Source organism: Pseudochaenichthys georgianus, chromosome 22, assembly GCF_902827115.2.
Source record: "Pseudochaenichthys georgianus chromosome 22, fPseGeo1.2, whole genome shotgun sequence".
Taxonomy (NCBI): Eukaryota; Metazoa; Chordata; class Actinopteri; order Perciformes; family Channichthyidae; genus Pseudochaenichthys; species Pseudochaenichthys georgianus.
In genome coordinates this window covers 31,921,333-31,942,340 of record NC_047524.1, presented here as the reverse complement: position 1 = coordinate 31,942,340, position 21,008 = coordinate 31,921,333, and the positions used below count along the sequence as shown (strand labels likewise).

Below are 21,008 nucleotides of genomic sequence, written 5' to 3'. Positions count from 1 at the left end.
TAGTGATAATGCTGATACCTTTCTATGTATTATGCTAAACGTATGACTAGTTATAGCCTATGCAGGAGTCAGGACTCTATATTCCCTTCAGCCCTGCTGCCGGAACACAATCCATTCCAGCCTCCATACAGCGTGTCTTATCTCCTCTCCCATCACTTAGCCGTGCGTTGCACTTTTTAATGCATTTTCTGGAATTTAAAACAATTAATTAAGTTGGTGTGCAGCCCGTGACGCCAGCTGAACGGGACCCGCTTCCTGGTGCAGCTCCTCAGACGTGCTTGTATTACATGACGCCTATCTTCAGCACCCCCACCCCTCCCTCCCTCTCTCCCTCTCTCTCTCTCTTTCTCCCCCGGCTTACTAAAGGTGACCGTGCAGCCGCTCACTGCTGCTCATTATTTAACGTCTTCGAAGTGAGCGGCAGCGGGGAGACGCGCATGCGGCAGATCAGCTGTGCGTGCTGCAGGACGCTGAGCGCGGGGAGAATGCATGTGCCGCCTCATGCACCAACCTCAACTCCTCAAGTGAACTACCTATAGGCTGGTTTTTTTATTCTTTTTTTCATCTTGGCTACATTTTCTCACCTTGCCAATGACGCTCGGATGTGGATAAACCGCCGCGCATGCGTCGCTCTTGGAATCTTGCAGTCTAAGTTGCGTCCCTGAGGTGTTTGTGTGAAAGTGTTTGGCAGGATGTGGACCGCTGTGGCGCGCGGGGGCTTGGGCTGGGGGGTCTGCTGCTGCTTGTCGCTGCTGGTGACAGTAGTGATCGGGGCGCAGAGGTGAGATCTGATCCCACAAATATAATGCCTTTTTATTTCATCAGATAACAAATTAAAATCTGCTTTCTGTCCTCAGTGCAAACGAGCCCAGCAACATGTCCTACGTGAAAGCCACCGTGGACAAGCTGCTGAAGGGCTATGACATCCGTCTGCGGCCTGATTTTGGAGGTAAGAGACCCCCCCTACCCCCCTCCCCAGTGTGTGCGCCCCCGTGCAGACATGAGATGCTGCAGAGTGCTCACTCCTCTGCTCTCTCCAACAGGCGCTCCTGTGGATGTGGGCATGAGCATAGACATCGCCAGCATCGACATGGTGTCTGAAGTCAACATGGTAAGTTTGCTGCTGCCACATCCTCTGCAGTGAGGCACAGTTTCTATCAGAGAGGGTGGGAGGGGGGGTAGACCGGCTCGGCTCTGAGCTTGGTGCAGCGCCGCTCCTGGAGGAAACTAAAAAAGAAAAGAGCCCCCTCCTCTCCCTCCCTCCTTTTTTTCCAGCACGGAGAGAGCCGCAATGTGTCAAAGCCTATCCGTCTGCATCAAGTAGTAGGAGAGAGAGAGAGAGAGAGAGAGAGGAGAGAGAGAGAGAGAGAGAGAGAGAGAGAGAGAGAGAGAGAGAGAGAGAGAGAGAGAGAGAGAGAGAGAGCAGTGGGGGCAATGTGCTTTGGCAATACTGTGTTTTTGATATGGTAATGCCAATAAAGCTTCTATATTAATTAGTTGAAAAAAAGAGATTGCTAGATTTGAAATGGCATAATATTATTAATATATGACTTTTACCGCCTTGTACAAAGTGGTTTGGCAATGCTGTGTTTTCAATATGCCAATAAAGCTTATTTTAATTGGAGAGACAGAGAGGAGCTGTTCAGGGACTCCATCTGCGGCGGTGTGAGCCCGGTGTCAGAGCGGTGTGGTGCTGGTGGTGTGGGGGGGGCAGACAGAATAAGACGTCTGTGTGCACGCTTTGGCTGTTTTTGGGCCTTAGTGCAGTTATTACATAACGGCTCTCAGTGAGTCAACGGGAGGAAGAAGCCATTCGCCTGCAGAATATGATTTGACCACTTAATGCAATGCAGCGCTGCCAAGGTGAACACACTGCATCTGTGTGTTGCAGCAGTGAGACGGAGTGTCTGCAGGAGGGATTCACATACTCATCATGTACATTTCAACTGCTGTTGCTCAGCAAACCGTCATATCTCTGTTTGTTGTTTCCTGTTTAAGTGTTTATATAACTAAAGAAAGGCTAGGGGAGGCGTGTGGTGCAGTGGGTTGTGTGTTGGTGTTGGGTTCAGGGGGTCACAGGTTCAAACCCCACAGCATGTCGTTGTGTCCCTGAGACACTTCACCCCACATTGCTCCTGTGGGACATGTCCACAGTATTGAGTATGGATGAAAGCGTGTAACAAGTGTCATGTAATGTAATTCATTTCCTCAATCATCTGGGCACTAAAAAAAACACCAATGCTCAATTCTTTACTTGCTATATTTAGTGCATACATGCGTCCCAATGCAATGAATGGCAAACATGCTCTTTAAATACCTGAATAGTGCACTCGTAACGGTCAAAGAGCCGAGTGGGAAACGATTGACACATTTACATTTAAGGACTGCCATCTATACGTAAGTGGCGCAAGCAGCCACGGTTGAAGTTGGACTGGCAAACAAAGCACTATACAAATAAAAGTTATACAGATGTTTTAGTTCAGTTTTTATTAAATGGACCAAGATACTGTGGATGAAAAAAGAATCCACCGTTAATTTGATTGGATTCATTGAGCAGTCTGTAATGATTTGCTACTGCACACGCTAAGCTTGCTAGCTAGCTAACAGCGTCAATCGTCACTTCCATTGAGGGCACAGCAGCAGTGTTCCATTTGAGACACCGTTGAAATGCACACAAAGAGAAAGTGTTCACAATGTACTGCATGGCAATGTACTAAGTTGAACTAAGTATCCACATTTAGACAAAGCACAATTGTTGTGTAGCATAGTTTTAAAGACTTCACAAAAGTGTCCACTGTTTTTTTTGTTTGTCCTCCTTGATTTGATCTACATCTGTTTGACCAATCAGGATTAACGGTTCTACCCGTTAAAAGTATCTGGAGCTAAGATTTAGTCCGGAGCAGTGCCCAAACAATTCCAAAAACTAAAAGTGCGACCAAGCCAGGTTAGCCGAGCATCACTATGTGAGGAATCTTAGTCTATACATCTTCTTCCTCTTTGTCTCAGACACAAGCAGAGATCTGTATTTTGAGATGCTTAGTGTTGGTTCCCTATTGGGTTAAAAATGTTTAGTCATAAACATGAAGAATATCGGATTGGAATCATTTTGAAGCTTGACTATCTTAATTGGACTGTGTTATCCAGCTCTGTTTATTGGTCACTGATTGGACCATGGGCCCTTATCTGATTATGCATCTCAATGAAATCTGGGACAGGGGAGGGGGGGCGTGTTACTGCTCCTTTTAATAGAAACTCTTGGCACAAGATGCCACTTGAGCAGGAGCCAAGTTAAACTAAAAGCCTGAATGATCTTATGACATACAGAAAGTATTTATGTGTTTACACTTCCAGCAGAGAGAGAGGGGCGTTAGAATTCATTTGGAGTTGTGTTTATTACATTACAAATGATAAATGAAGTTAATGCTGATTTGCCTTCTGCTTGATTCATTTGGAGACAGATGAAGGCCCGTGGGCAGGAATTCTCAAAACTCCATTCAACAATTGTACAGTTTTTGAATTTGTTTTTAATTGTGTATGCCTTCTTGTGATTTCAGCATGACACAATGATTTGGTTAAGGCTATGAACATCGAGACGAAACACCTCAACACCTATAACATATATGGCTTTCTCTCTTGCGTTGTGATCCATTTTCAAATATAAATACATATATATCATCTTTGCTTTCTGAGTATGATGCATTTTTATGCATGGTCCTTATAAAGACACACTATTTAAAAAAGTTGCCTAAATTGCAGTTTTACTCCTCAGAGAACACAGACGTAACTTTTGGTGTCCCACAGGGCTCTATTTAAGGTCTTCAAGACCTTTTCTCCTCTAAGTACTTCCACTTGGCCAATGTTGTCAGAAAGAATAAAATTGGTTTCTGAGCGGATGAAACCCAATGAATCTTCCCAATATGTTTTTTGTTTTCCTATTGAGAGGTTAGTTCAATGACTTATGACATAATATATATAGCACATATAGCATGAGCTGAACAATCTATAATCGTCCTTGGCATTGGCCTTAGACTCAGTGGCAGCTGCCCAGCCAAAACAGATGCTAGACAGTGGCCCTTATAAAAGTAATTTTAGCTATCTGTGACTGTGATAGCTGAGTGAGCTTTTGTGATGTCCTCAAGGCGGCCTGCAGAGAGGGAGGACCAGACTTATCTTGACCCAACAAAAAATGTTATTGGATGCCAAAAGTAAATGTGTTGCTACAGCTGGCCACACTGAACACTGGCAGGAAGTGAGGTCATAGTCATGTCTGCTTTATGACTGACACACAAGGTCATAGATGAGCAGTTGCTTTAATTGAAGATTTTAAGTTTAAGATTTGTTTGGGGGCTACCAGTGCCTTAATCATAGAAAGATGTGAAAGTGGGATACAGAGGGGAAGAGATGAGTAAATGGTCCCCAGATCTAATTTAACCCAGGTCCACCGCAGAAAACAAACAGGCGTATAACTCACCATAGGAAGGACATCAAAAAACAAACTAAAACAGGATTATATGCTCACATAGATAAAACAGTGTAAAATGTATTAAAGCCCAAATGTCCAAAATGGTTAATCGGGGATAATAGCAGCAGGGGAGAGTGGCAAGTCCCTAGACTGTGAGCCTTCTGGGGACCACTGGGTCTACTCCACCAGTGGCCAGCATTAAAAGCGGCTCGTTACTCCCCCAATGATGAAGGAAACATTTAAAAGGATGCTGACCGGCCTTGATTAGATGGTCAAGAGCTCTTCCTTGAGCTGAGCCTCAACACATGGTTACCCCTCCAGGACTAATGCTGTCTTCTTGCCAAAGAACATCCCCCTCTTAAGCACAATATCATCTTTATGTTCCTGAAGACACAGCCCATGTCATCCTGAATTAACTTCTGGACCAACTGCCCTCTCTCTCAACCTCTATTAAAACAATTAAAGCATACAGTATGTGGAGTAAGATGACATAACCCATCACAAGTCTGAGTGCACCAAAACGATTATTAAGCTCCTTCTGAACTTTAAAAAAAAAAAACAGTATTTATATCAGGCCAACTCCCCATTACTGATGGCAGAGCTGCTCTTCCCTATTGATACTTTTAACATATTTTGGGATTGACTCCAACATTCCAAATGACAGTACCACGCCACCATACTGTTCTACCCACCGGTCCCTTCTGTCAATTAAACCTCTATCAGATCCTACTAATGTATCTGTTTTTACTAATAGGCTACACCTCCCTGACTCAAGGAGATATTAGTCAGTATCACTGAAACCTCTATGTCCTGTAGTAAAGCTAAAAATACAAATGGCGTAGTTAGTCATGAAAAATTACTGTCATATTGCATTACATACTGTGCACGGTAGCATAAGCCACAGACATTGCGAATGGCATTAAAAGTTCATTTCATTTCATTTCAAACCTTTATTTATACAGATAAAATCCCATTGAGATCATTGATCTCTTTTCCAAGGGAGACCTGTTCAAGTAGTTCCACATGAAACGTAAAGTTCCACATGAAACATAAAAAAAAAAGTTAGGAATGTAACCAAAGTATATTTTTTATCATTTAGAAATATTGCTATCGCTACAGAGTTTCTCTTTCAGGCCGATACAGAAAAACCAAGGCATCCTTCAAAACCTGTGGGCTTTGCTATTGTAATGCTCTTGTTTGGTTTACCTTGAGAAGCTGTTGATCGTCTACGTATTACTCAGCGCTGTTTGTGCCTCAATCATGTGCGGATACTTCCTCTGTCTAAAATGTGTTACATAAATAAAGATTGATAGATTGAAAATACAAAGCAGACAGATTATATGACACAATATATTTCTGATGGGCCACAGGCCTGAATGTGTCCCCCCAGCCCAGCCATAACAATGGTTCATAATGCAGGTTGTCACATTGATAAGCCCTGTGATGGACCAACCCAGTCTCACGGCATTTCGTGTTCACCAACACGATTTTTAATCTATTGATTCGTGTTCACCAACACGATTTGCCCCTTTTTTTCGTGTTGCACAGCACGATTTTAAAAGCAATGTATTTCTACTGCCTGCAGCACGTCTTTTTCTCCGGTCGGGTCGTGGGAGACCGGAAGCTGTGTGGTTCATAAAAACATGTTCTTACTCAATATCAAGCCACAATTATTGCTTTTATTTTAAATCGTATAATTTTGGACTTTTGTTGCCGTCTGTGAGGAAAATAAATGGGGCTCGTGAACACGAATCAATAGATTAAAAATCGTGTTGGTGAACACGAAATGCCGTGAGACTGGGTTGGATGGACGGGCCAGTTGTCAAGGGTAACCCGCCTCTCGCCCAATGTCAGCTGCAATCGGATTGAACAAAATAACAGTTAAAGACCCAGGATGCAAGCCAAAGTTACCAGCCATGTCCACAGCTACCAAATCTGTGTGGCTGAATTTGTGAAAATGTGTATACCATGAGGTACGTGTGATGCATGTGTTCAGCTGTTGTCAATCATTGTTTTCCGAGCACAAAGAGAGCAGAACAAAAAAAAAAAAGCCTGTGTGAAAAGTTTGTGCAAAAACGATTAAAGAGGTTGAATGTGAAATTCAAGTTTGCCTGCTGCAGCTCTCAATATGAAGATGGCTGAGCCGGTTGGTAACAGTGCCTAAAGCTAAGGTGCTAGAAGCTAACGATACTAACAGGGTTAGCAGTCCAAACAACGGCAATTTGGCTCACAGAGCTAACTGTCTTAGCATAGTGTGGCAGTGTACAGTAACTTGCTCGTGTTGCCTTGTTTCTGTGCGTGTTAGCCTTCTACTTGTTTTGACATGGACATAGATCCAGGTGGACGAAGTGACCTGCTTCCGCTCTCCCAGAGGACATTTCTCATGTCCCAAAGTGACAAATCAAGCGACCTTGTCCCTGACATTGACGTGAAGCCAGCAGACGGCGCCTGTATGCCTGTGAAGTTCTACTTTACTTGGCAGTTAGTGAACAGATTACTGGGAGATTTACGATCCTTGTCAGGCCCGTCCTAGCCTGAGTCATCAAACATGCTGTGCTGTCAGGAACAGAGCGCCGGTGAGTTAGAGGGACAGTGATGCAACATGAGGTTCTTCTGAGGTCCGGCTCCTTCTCTCAGCATGCTAACTGATCAGCTGTGGCATCGTTTCTGGCCGGATGATGTTTAGCACTCTCTGCAGAAAGGAACACGGAATGTATCTCTAGCATTCATGAGAGATTCATCCAGAGATGCATTGTTCTTTTTCCTTTGGAGGTCGAACCCAGACTATCCCAGCATTCACTGCAAATACAAGAGATGTTCTGCTCTGTAGGGCACATGGCTTAACACAATCAGAATGATTTGATTGCGTAAAGTAATTTAATTTAATTTACGGTCATTTAAGGACTATGTTTTGTATATGTGTAGTTCACGAGCTGCATAAAGCTGTCAAATTCTTTAACATCCGACTGTTACAAAAATGGTAGTCCTAATTTAATATATTAAAGAGGCCCTATTCTCCCTTCCCTGTAGTGTGTTCTATAGGTTTGTGTGTATGTACATGCTCTGCAAAGGATCACATCCCTGTGTTCCCTCCAGAGGGAGTTTCTCTCCCACACACTCCTGCCACACACGCCTCCATTGGACTCCTTTGTTTTCTTCCGGAACATAGTGACATCACGCTTGAATTGGCTAGCGCTCCAACATATTATACATGATAGGCTAAGTGGTGGTACCTTTCCGACACATCTCTAAGTGGTCGACCAATCACAACAGAGCCAGCCAGCTAACCAATCAGAGCAGACTGGGCTCTGGTTTCAGACAGGGTGAAAAGAGGAGCTGCAGAACAATAAAGAGTTTTTTGAACATTAAAGCATGTCCCAGTAGAGACACTACATACTGATATACAACTGAACATCAGCAGGAGAGGACTCTTTAAAGTAGAGACACTACATACTGATATACACCTGAACATCAGCAGGAGAGGACTCTTTAAAGTAGAGACACTACATACTGATATACACCTGAACATCAGCAGGAGAGGACTCTTTAAAGTAGGGACACGACATACTGATATACACCTGAACATCAGCAGGAGAGGACTCTTTAAAGTAGAGACACTACATACTGATATACACCTGAACATCAACAGGAGAGGACTCTTTAAAGTAGAGACACTACATACTGATATACACCTGAACATCAGCAGGAGAGGACTCTTTAAAGTAGGGACACTACATACTGATATACACCTGAACATCAGCAGGAGAGGACTCTTTAAAGTAGAGACACTGCATACTGATATACACCTGAACATCAGCAGGAGAGGACTCTTTAAAGTAGAGACACTACATATTGATATACACCTGCACATCAGCAGGAGAGGACTCTTTAAAGTAGACACACTACATACTGATATACACCTGAACATCAGCAGGATAGGACTCTTTAAAGTAGACACACTACATACTGATATACACCTGAACATCAGCAGGAGAGGACTCTTTAAAGTAGAGACACTACATACTGATATACACCTGAACATCAGCAGGAGAGGACTCTTTAAAGTAGAGACACTACATACTGATATACACCTGAACATCAGCAGGAGAGGACTCTTTAAAGTAGAGACACTACATACTGATATACACCTGAACATCAGCAGGAGAGGACTCTTTAAAGTAGAGACACTACATACTAATATATACCTGAACATCAGCAGGAGAGGACTCTTTAAAGTAGACACACTACATACTGATATACACCTGAACATCAGCAGGAGAGGACTCTTTAAAGTAGAGACACTACATACTGATATACACCTGAACATCAGCAGGAGAGGACTCTTTAAAGTAGAGACACTACATACTGATATACACCTGAACATCAGCAGGAGAGGACTCTTTAAAGTAGAGACACTACTTACTGATATACACCTGAACATCAGCAGGAGAGGACTCTTTAAAGTAGAGACACTACATACTGATATACACCTGAACATCAGCAGGAGAGGACTCTTTAAAGTAGAGACACTACATACTGATATACACCTGAACATCAGCAGGAGAGGACTCTTTAAAGTAGAGACACTACATACTGATATACACCTGAACATCAGCAGGAGAGGACTCTTTAAAGTAGAGACACTACATACTGATATACACCTGAACATCAGCAGGAGAGGACTCTTTAAAGTAGAGACACTACATACTGATATACACCTGAACATCAGCAGGAGAGGACTCTTTAAAGTAGAGACACTACATACTGATATACACCTGAACATCAGCAGGAGAGGACTCTTTAAAGTAGAGACACTACATACTGATATACACCTGAACATCAGCAGGAGAGGACTCTTTAAAGTAGAGACACTACATACTGATATACAACTGAAAATCAGCAGGAGAGGACTCTTTAAAGTAGACACACTACATACTGATATACACCTGAACATCAGCAGGAGAGGACTCTTTAAAGTAGAGACACTACATACTGATATACACCTGAACATCAGCAGGAGAGGACTCTTTAAAGTAGGGACACGACATACTGATATACACCTGAACATCAGCAGGAGAGGACTCTTTAAAGTAGAGACACTACATACTGATATACACCTGAACATCAACAGGAGAGGACTCTTTAAAGTAGAGACACTACATACTGATATACACCTGAACATCAGCAGGAGAGGACTCTTTAAAGTAGAGACACTACATACTGATATACACCTGAACATCAGCAGGAGAGGACTCTTTAAAGTAGAAACACTACATACTGATATACACCTGAACATCAGCAGGAGAGGACTCTTTAAAGTAGAGACACTACATACTGATATACACCTGAACATCAGCAGGAGAGGACTCTTTAAAGTAGAGACACTACATACTGATATACACCTGAACATCAGCAGGAGAGGACTCTTTAAAGTAGAGACACTACATACTGATATACACCTGAACATCAGCAGGAGAGGACTCTTTAAAGTAGAGACACTACATACTGATATACACCTGAACATCAGCAGGAGAGGACTCTTTAAAGTAGACACACTACATACTGATATACACCTGAACATCAGCAGGAGAGGACTCTTTAAAGTAGAGACACTACATACTGATATATACCTGAACATCAGCAGGAGAGGACTCTTTAAAGTAGACACACTACATACTGATATACACCTGAACATCAGCAGGAGAGGACTCTTTAAAGTAGAGACACTACATACTGATATACACCTGAACATCAGCAGGAGAGGACTCTTTAAAGTAGAGACACTACATACTGATATACAACTGAACATCAGCAGGAGAGGACTCTTTAAAGTAGACACACTACATACTGATATACACCTGAACATCAGCAGGAGAGGACTCTTTAAAGTAGAGACACTACATACTGATATACACCTGAACATCAGCAGGAGAGGACTCTTTAAAGTAGGGACACGACATACTGATATACACCTGAACATCAGCAGGAGAGGACTCTTTAAAGTAGAGACACTACATACTGATATACACCTGAACATCAACAGGAGAGGACTCTTTAAAGTAGAGACACTACATACTGATATACACCTGAACATCAGCAGGAGAGGACTCTTTAAAGTAGAGACACTACATACTGATATACACCTGGACATCAGCAGGAGAGGACTCTTTAAAGTAGAGACACTACATACTGATATACAACTGAACATCAGCAGGAGAGGACTCTTTAAAGTAGACACACTACATACTGATATACACCTGAACATCAGCAGGAGAGGACTCTTTAAAGTAGAAACACTACATACTGATATACACCTGGACATCAGCAGGAGAGGACTCTTTAAAGTAGAGACACTACATACTGATATACACCTGAACATCAGCAGGAGAGGACTCTTTAAAGTAGAGACACTACATACTGATATACACCTGAACATCAGCAGGAGAGGACTCTTTAAAGTAGAGACACTACATACTGATATACACCTGAACATCAGCAGGAGAGGACTCTTTAAAGTAGAGACACTACATACTAATATATACCTGAACATCAGCAGGAGAGGACTCTTTAAAGTAGACACACTACATACTGATATACACCTGAACATCAGCAGGAGAGGACTCTTTAAAGTAGAGACACTACATACTGATATACACCTGAACATCAGCAGGAGAGGACTCTTTAAAGTAGAGACACTACATACTGATATACACCTGAACATCAGCAGGAGAGGACTCTTTAAAGTAGAGACACTACATACTGATATACAACTGAAAATCAGCAGGAGAGGACTCTTTAAAGTAGACACACTACATACTGATATACACCTGAACATCAGCAGGAGAGGACTCTTTAAAGTAGAGACACTACATACTGATATACACCTGAACATCAGCAGGAGAGGACTCTTTAAAGTAGGGACACGACATACTGATATACACCTGAACATCAGCAGGAGAGGACTCTTTAAAGTAGAGACACTACATACTGATATACACCTGAACATCAACAGGAGAGGACTCTTTAAAGTAGAGACACTACATACTGATATACACCTGAACATCAGCAGGAGAGGACTCTTTAAAGTAGAGACACTACATACTGATATACACCTGAACATCAGCAGGAGAGGACTCTTTAAAGTAGAAACACTACATACTGATATACACCTGAACATCAGCAGGAGAGGACTCTTTAAAGTAGAGACACTACATACTGATATACACCTGAACATCAGCAGGAGAGGACTCTTTAAAGTAGAGACACTACATACTGATATACACCTGAACATCAGCAGGAGAGGACTCTTTAAAGTAGAGACACTACATACTGATATACACCTGAACATCAGCAGGAGAGGACTCTTTAAAGTAGAGACACTACATACTGATATACACCTGAACATCAGCAGGAGAGGACTCTTTAAAGTAGACACACTACATACTGATATACACCTGAACATCAGCAGGAGAGGACTCTTTAAAGTAGAGACACTACATACTGATATATACCTGAACATCAGCAGGAGAGGACTCTTTAAAGTAGACACACTACATACTGATATACACCTGAACATCAGCAGGAGAGGACTCTTTAAAGTAGAGACACTACATACTGATATACACCTGAACATCAGCAGGAGAGGACTCTTTAAAGTAGAGACACTACATACTGATATACAACTGAACATCAGCAGGAGAGGACTCTTTAAAGTAGACACACTACATACTGATATACACCTGAACATCAGCAGGAGAGGACTCTTTAAAGTAGAGACACTACATACTGATATACACCTGAACATCAGCAGGAGAGGACTCTTTAAAGTAGGGACACGACATACTGATATACACCTGAACATCAGCAGGAGAGGACTCTTTAAAGTAGAGACACTACATACTGATATACACCTGAACATCAACAGGAGAGGACTCTTTAAAGTAGAGACACTACATACTGATATACACCTGAACATCAGCAGGAGAGGACTCTTTAAAGTAGAGACACTACATACTGATATACACCTGGACATCAGCAGGAGAGGACTCTTTAAAGTAGAGACACTACATACTGATATACAACTGAACATCAGCAGGAGAGGACTCTTTAAAGTAGACACACTACATACTGATATACACCTGAACATCAGCAGGAGAGGACTCTTTAAAGTAGAAACACTACATACTGATATACACCTGGACATCAGCAGGAGAGGACTCTTTAAAGTAGAGACACTACATACTGATATACACCTGAACATCAGCAGGAGAGGACTCTTTAAAGTAGAGACACTACATACTGATATACACCTGAACATCAGCAGGAGAGGACTCTTTAAAGTAGAGACACTACATACTGATATACACCTGAACATCAGCAGGAGAGGACTCTTTAAAGTAGAGACACTACATACTGATATACACCTGAACATCAGCAGGAGAGGACTCTTTAAAGTAGAGACACTACATACTGATATACAACTGAACATCAGCAGGAGAGGACTCTTTAAAGTAGACACACTACATACTGATATACACCTGAACATCAGCAAGAGAGGACTCTTTAAAGTAGAGACACTACATACTGATATACACCTGAACATCAGCAGGAGAGGACTCTTTAAAGTAGGGACACGACATACTGATATACACCTGAACATCAGCAGGAGAGGACTCTTTAAAGTAGAGACACTACATACTGATATACACCTGAACATCAACAGGAGAGGACTCTTTAAAGTAGAGACACTACATACTGATATACACCTGAACATCAGCAGGAGAGGACTCTTTAAAGTAGAGACACTACATACTGATATACACCTGGACATCAGCAGGAGAGGACTCTTTAAAGTAGAGACACTACATACTGATATACAACTGAACATCAGCAGGAGAGGACTCTTTAAAGTAGACACACTACATACTGATATACACCTGAACATCAGCAGGAGAGGACTCTTTAAAGTAGAAACACTACATACTGATATACACCTGGACATCAGCAGGAGAGGACTCTTTAAAGTAGAGACACTACATACTGATATACACCTGAACATCAGCAGGAGAGGACTCTTTAAAGTAGAGACACTACATACTGATATACACCTGAACATCAGCAGGAGAGGACTCTTTAAAGTAGAGACACTACATACTGATATACACCTGAACATCAGCAGGAGAGGACTCTTTAAAGTAGAGACACTACATACTGATATACACCTGAACATCAGCAGGAGAGGACTCTTTAAAGTAGAGACACTACATACTGATATATACCTGAACATCAGCAGGAGAGGACTCTTTAAAGTAGACACACTACATACTGATATACACCTGAACATCAGCAGGAGAGGACTCTTTAAAGTAGAGACACTACATACTGATATACACCTGAACATCAGCAGGAGAGGACTCTTTAAAGTAGAGACACTACATACTGATATACAACTGAACATCAGCAGGAGAGGACTCTTTAAAGTAGACACACTACATACTGATATACACCTGAACATCAGCAGGAGAGGACTCTTTAAAGTAGAGACACTACATACTGATATACACCTGAACATCAGCAGGAGAGGACTCTTTAAAGTAGGGACACGACATACTGATATACACCTGAACATCAGCAGGAGAGGACTCTTTAAAGTAGAGACACTACATACTGATATACACCTGAACATCAACAGGAGAGGACTCTTTAAAGTAGAGACACTACATACTGATATACACCTGAACATCAGCAGGAGAGGACTCTTTAAAGTAGACACACTTCATACTGATATACACCTGAACATCAGCAGGAGAGGACTCTTTAAAGTAGAAACACTACATACTGATATACACCTGGACATCAGCAGGAGAGGACTCTTTAAAGTAGAGACACTACATACTGATATACACCTGAACATCAGCAGGAGAGGACTCTTTAAAGTAGAGACACTACATACTGATATACACCTGAACATCAGCAGGAGAGGACTCTTTAAAGTAGAGACACTACATACTGATATACAACTGAACATCAGCAGGAGAGGACTCTTTAAAGTAGACACACTACATACTGATATACACCTGAACATCAGCAAGAGAGGACTCTTTAAAGTAGAGACACTACATACTGATATACACCTGAACATCAGCAGGAGAGGACTCTTTAAAGTAGGGACACGACATACTGATATACACCTGAACATCAGCAGGAGAGGACTCTTTAAAGTAGAGACACTACATACTGATATACACCTGAACATCAACAGGAGAGGACTCTTTAAAGTAGAGACACTACATACTGATATACACCTGAACATCAGCAGGAGAGGACTCTTTAAAGTAGAGACACTACATACTGATATACACCTGGACATCAGCAGGAGAGGACTCTTTAAAGTAGAGACACTACATACTGATATACAACTGAACATCAGCAGGAGAGGACTCTTTAAAGTAGACACACTACATACTGATATACACCTGAACATCAGCAGGAGAGGACTCTTTAAAGTAGAAACACTACATACTGATATACACCTGGACATCAGCAGGAGAGGACTCTTTAAAGTAGAGACACTACATACTGATATACACCTGAACATCAGCAGGAGAGGACTCTTTAAAGTAGAGACACTACATACTGATATACACCTGAACATCAGCAGGAGAGGACTCTTTAAAGTAGAGACACTACATACTGATATACACCTGAACATCAGCAGGAGAGGACTCTTTAAAGTAGAGACACTACATACTGATATACACCTGAACATCAGCAGGAGAGGACTCTTTAAAGTAGAGACACTACATACTGATATATACCTGAACATCAGCAGGAGAGGACTCTTTAAAGTAGACACACTACATACTGATATACACCTGAACATCAGCAGGAGAGGACTCTTTAAAGTAGAGACACTACATACTGATATACACCTGAACATCAGCAGGAGAGGACTCTTTAAAGTAGAGACACTACATACTGATATACAACTGAACATCAGCAGGAGAGGACTCTTTAAAGTAGACACACTACATACTGATATACACCTGAACATCAGCAGGAGAGGACTCTTTAAAGTAGAGACACTACATACTGATATACACCTGAACATCAGCAGGAGAGGACTCTTTAAAGTAGGGACACGACATACTGATATACACCTGAACATCAGCAGGAGAGGACTCTTTAAAGTAGAGACACTACATACTGATATACACCTGAACATCAACAGGAGAGGACTCTTTAAAGTAGAGACACTACATACTGATATACACCTGAACATCAGCAGGAGAGGACTCTTTAAAGTAGACACACTTCATACTGATATACACCTGAACATCAGCAGGAGAGGACTCTTTAAAGTAGAAACACTACATACTGATATACACCTGGACATCAGCAGGAGAGGACTCTTTAAAGTAGAGACACTACATACTGATATACACCTGAACATCAGCAGGAGAGGACTCTTTAAAGTAGAGACACTACATACTGATATACACCTGAACATCAGCAGGAGAGGACTCTTTAAAGTAGAGACACTACATACTGATATACACCTGAACATCAGCAGGAGAGGACTCTTTAAAGTAGAGACACTACATACTAATATATACCTGAACATCAGCAGGAGAGGACTCTTTAAAGTAGACACACTACATACTGATATACACCTGAACATCAGCAGGAGAGGACGCAACATCTTGCAAGAAATATCGTCTGAGGGCTTCTTAACATTTAATAAACACTGAATGTGTCATACCCACTTAACGGGTAGAAACTCAGCTTTCAAACAATAATAACCATGTTTAGCTAAACGAAACAAAAGGGTAATAACAAAGGCTCTGAATTAGCGAAAAAATTCAAACGCAATTAGCACAGAACTCACGGTAAAATACCCTTATTACTTATCATCACTGAGCGATCAGAACTTGCGACAGGGGAAGCAAACACAGACATCACACAACATAGCATTACGGAGCAAACACCAATGAATGTGGCTGAATGCTGGAAAAGCGGTATACAAATGCGTGTCCATTTTCCATCTTCATCTCATTATTCGAATACACAGATACTTTCCCTTAGGGATGTCCGATCACCTTTTTTTGCTCCCGATCCGATTCCGATCATTTGATTTTGACAATCTGCCGATACCGATTTTTCCCGATCCGATCTGTATGCAATGCATTAAGAGAAAAAAAAGGTAACAGATAACGGCTGGTCATCCAACGCGATGAAGTCAGCTATCTTGGCTGTTATTGTGTTGGCCTTTTCACTGTTCTGGGGCAGTTTCTCTTTCCTTTTAAAAGTCTCTGAAAGTGTCGGTTGTTTCAGTGCCGTTACCTGAGTGGCCGCTGTGTACTCGTCGTGTTGTTGTTGATGTTTGTTTCTCAGGTGGCGTATTAGATTGGTCGTGTTGAACGTAGCTCTGTTCTTTCCACCACGCGGAACCTCCGCCTTGCAAACATTGCATCTGGCTGTTACACTGCCTTCGCTTTCAATTTTATAATACTTCCAAACTCCTGACATTTTCTCTGTCCTGACTCCCGAGTCACCAGCTGAACGTAGCCTCTCGTTAGCTTACTGCTACTATTAGACACTGCGCCCACTCTGTTGCCAGATTTCAGAGAAATAAGCAACCAGGTCTATGAAAACAAGCCCAAAGAAAGCAACACATACATGATGTTGTGTAATTTTAAACCAAAACTAAGTCCTTAGGATGACTTTAAGACGTGAACATGGTCATTTTTGTTTTGTAACATTAAATGAAATAATAAAAAAAATATTTTATATATAAAACATTTTTTTTTTTTTAATTCCCGATCCCCGATTTTTTTCTCCCGATTCCGATCTTTTGAAAATCACGTGATCGGCTCCGATCCCTGATCACGTGATCGGATCGGGACATCTCTACTTTCCCTCCTTTCACGTGGTCTATATCAGCCTCTTTACTCCTTCCCTGCTCCCAGAGTCCCTCCCCTGCAAACCAACCCTCCTGTCTAACCTCCGCATTCCCTAAACCTGCCCGTCTCCGCCAATCCTCCACCTGCACCTCACCCCCTCATCAGATGTGGTTAGTAGTTTACTTTTAATGTAATGTGTGTATTGTACTGTGTGTGTCTAAGTTTGATGTTTCTATAGAAAAAAAGCAAACCCACTTCAAGATTTTCCGAGATACATGTGACTCATGCTCACTGTTGTTTAAACCCTCTGGAGTCGGTGGACGCGCCGGTGTTACCGAACAAATTGTGGCCCGAACAACTGGTGATATTCTATTATTTTCGACAGATGTATTGCGGCGTGTACCTTGAGGACCCATTGTTGACTCACCGGGAAAGAAACATCTCGATCGCTTCGCGTGTTGTTCAAATTCATCTTTTGGTATATCTGACTGAATAGGACGACTTTGATGCACGTTCAGTACGCGTATGTGAGGTTGTGGGTGAGAAGCTGATATCGTGAAGCTTCCAGTGACGACTAGAACATGACAAAGTAGGTGACTGTGGGGATGCCTGTGCAAAACATTGCGAACTTTAATAAAAAAAAATAATAACTTACATGAAATAACACGTGTTATTTCATGTAAGTTATTATTTTTTTTTATTTAGCTCATGTTTAGCTCTTCTCTGGGCAGGCTCTCACAATATGCCCTTCCTTTTTCAACCTAAGCACTTCAGTGTCCTAGAATGAACAAACACTACATAATTGGACTTGTCTACTGTGAGACTGGAATTCAACAAGAGAGACAAAGAGCTGAATTTAGTGCGCAGTCCCAGTATACAACAGCTCCATGTCTTGACAGCTCCATCTGTAAAACATCGTCCCGGGTGAATAGTGGGATGTTTGAGACGGTTGCTTTAGTAGTGGGAGTCGTAAACGGAGACATGGAAACGAACATCTTGTTAACAACAATTCCGGCCTTCAGTGCTCGGTTCATTTATCCATGCTATCAACAGACATAACCACCCCGCTGTTCATCCAGGCGACAGATTTCATGCTGCCACGGTCCACCACCTCCCCACAGCCAGGCTGCACTCCTTCACAGAACATGGGAAACCCGAGAACAGTGTGAAGCCGTACTTCTGGCTGAAACGGGTGCCATAGCACCATGCTGGGGGCGGGTGTCACAAAAAAACACCCCTGAACCCTTAAAAACACAACAATAATGAAATAGACAACTTGTACTACCAACCACACAATTTACAACAATAACGTTTAAGTAGAAAATTGGTTGTTAATCAACTCACAAACCACATTTTCTTTTCTGGGTGCTCTGATTAATACATAATCCCTCGTCTCAAAACCTTTTTCTCAACGTGTTTTTGGTTAGACGCTTGAAATAAGGTCTGTGGTTAACACAAGCTAAGATATTTTCACGTTTGGTTCTCACATTAAATACGTCAGTAAAAACCCCACTGGTAAATCTCCGAAGCTTTTATGTTTATTCAAAACTGAAGTTGCTAACAAGGGGCTAAATGAGATTACTAAACGTCATCACGCCCAAGACGAGTCCCGGGTTAGCAGTGGTGATGCGCAGCCATGCGACTTTTATGTAGTACAATAAAACACAACATAATTCTGCTTAATAACACATGGAAGTATCATTTTTCCAGAGATCTTATTTTCTTCAATATTCCAAAACCCTGTTTCTATGAACCATTCTTTAAGCCCTGCCAGAGTCCATACTGTGTTCTCTTGACTGTGTATGTCCTGGCTGTCTTCTTCTGCTGTTCCCTTTAAGGTTAACTTCATGTCTGTCTTTTTCTGCTGATTTCTCTGTCATCCAGCTCTCTGTCTTTTGATGTCTTTCCTTCTGTTTTTGCAATTCTCTCTTTTTTTCTTTTCTGGGGACAGTTAAGCCATCATGAATCCAAAGTTATGCGCTCTCCAGAAATATAAGAATATTCCAAAAGTATTCCACTGTGTTTTACTGATGGATAAAGTGAAAGAAATGTTTAATTGATTGAAATGACTGCACGTAGTCTCTTGATTAGATAGTCCTAAACAGCTAAAAGTCCAAATTGACCATCATCATCTAAGCCTTGTAATAATGTGCTTAAATGACACTTGTTCTGATAGAGGACACCGTCCCCGGGGCGGAGAAAAGAAGCTTGCTGCTGACCAAATCAATCGATAACTTCAGCACACAAGCAATACGCAACTCATCAGCTGTTAATGAAAATGCACACATTGCCTGTAGTCCTGTCAGAATCTATTGGTGCAATACACAGGCAGCCACAAACACCATTACATAGTAGACATGGGTCTGACACTTGTTCAAAATTAGTGGTCACTTAATCAATCTTTATAACTGCTAGTTACTAGCTTGTGAATGCTTTGGAGTAGTTTTCCATCAGTTCTGGGATTATTGTGTACAGTGTTTTTGCATTATTCTAAATAGAATGTTCCACATTAGAACAGGTATGTGCAGTAAATAGTGGCCTCTAATTCAATAAGTAAGGGATAATGTGCAGCAAGACAATAGACACGTTTTTTCTGCTATTGTCCAAGTCTGTTTCCATTTTATTTTCCACTAACCAGTCTTTAAACGCTGCCAGAGCCATTACTTTGTTCCTGTTAGTGTTTACTTCCTTTCTGTCTTCTTCTGCTGTTCCTGTTAGTGTTTACTTCCTTTCTGTCTTCTTCTGCTGTTCCTGTTAGTGTTTACTTCCTTTCTGTCTTCTTCTGCTGTTCCTGTTAGTGTTTACTTCCTTTCTGTCTTCTTCTGCTGTTCCTGTTAGTGTTTACTTCCTTTCTGTCTTCTTCTGCTGTTCCTGTTAGTGTTTACTTTCTGTCTTCTTCTGCTGTTCCTGTTAGTGTTTACTTTCTGTCTTCTTCTGCTGTTCCTGTTAGTGTTTACTTCCTTTCTGTCTTCTTCTGCTGTTCCTGTTAGTGTTTACTTCCTTTCTGTCTTCTTCTGCTGTTCCTGTTAGTGTTTACTTTCTGTCTTCTTCTGCTGTTCCTGTTAGTGTTTACTTTCTGTCTTCTTCTGCTGTTCCTGTTAGTGTTTACTTCCGGTCTGTCTTCTCCTGGAAGGTTTCTCATTACTCTAAGGCTGCATCTCAGGTCGGTTAAATGGATTCCTTGCGTCCCTCACTTGCGTCGTTTCCCTGCGTCTAGTCCCTCCCACCAGGGAAGCAAGGAGAGACGCAAGGAAACCACGAGAAGCAGGGACATGAGTTTTAAGAGCAATGGGACGTCCTTTCCTCCGGAGCGTCACGTGAAGCGACGTCCGTTTGTGATGACGCTGCACAGCTGTTCGTCTGACAGCAGCTCTGTCCCTGTTGTGTTCACACACACCCCCGCCTCTGTTAGTGCACATTTACTGACACAAACATTTGTATCATCTGTTGTAGACCCAAATAAATTAAATTAAATAAGAACTCATTCTCAAAAAAGATAAACGCCATTCTTAAAATGTATAAACGAACAATAGTTTGATTAATATTGATGAGTGTACAATAGAAATAAAATAATTGAGAGAAGAAAAAGAGATATGTTATCTATCAAAACCCAGTTAGATTAACATTCATTGGACTGCACACGT

The 21,008-nt window shown here is 41.8% G+C and overlaps 1 protein-coding gene across 2 annotated transcripts in view; it reads left to right on the top strand.

Moving 5' to 3' along the window:
- The first annotated feature begins 378 nt into the window (after positions 1-378).
- gabrb1 (gamma-aminobutyric acid type A receptor subunit beta1) overlaps positions 379-21,008 on the top strand; it is a 98,874-nt gene continuing 78,244 nt past the window's right edge. For both annotated transcript variants that reach the window (XM_034112077.2, XM_034112078.2), the window contains exons 1-3: positions 379-781; positions 858-949; positions 1,044-1,111. In XM_034112077.2, the coding sequence (XP_033967968.1) occupies positions 693-781; positions 858-949; positions 1,044-1,111 (249 nt within the window). In that variant the 5' untranslated portion in view covers positions 379-692. The remainder of the gene's footprint in view (positions 782-857; positions 950-1,043; positions 1,112-21,008) is intronic.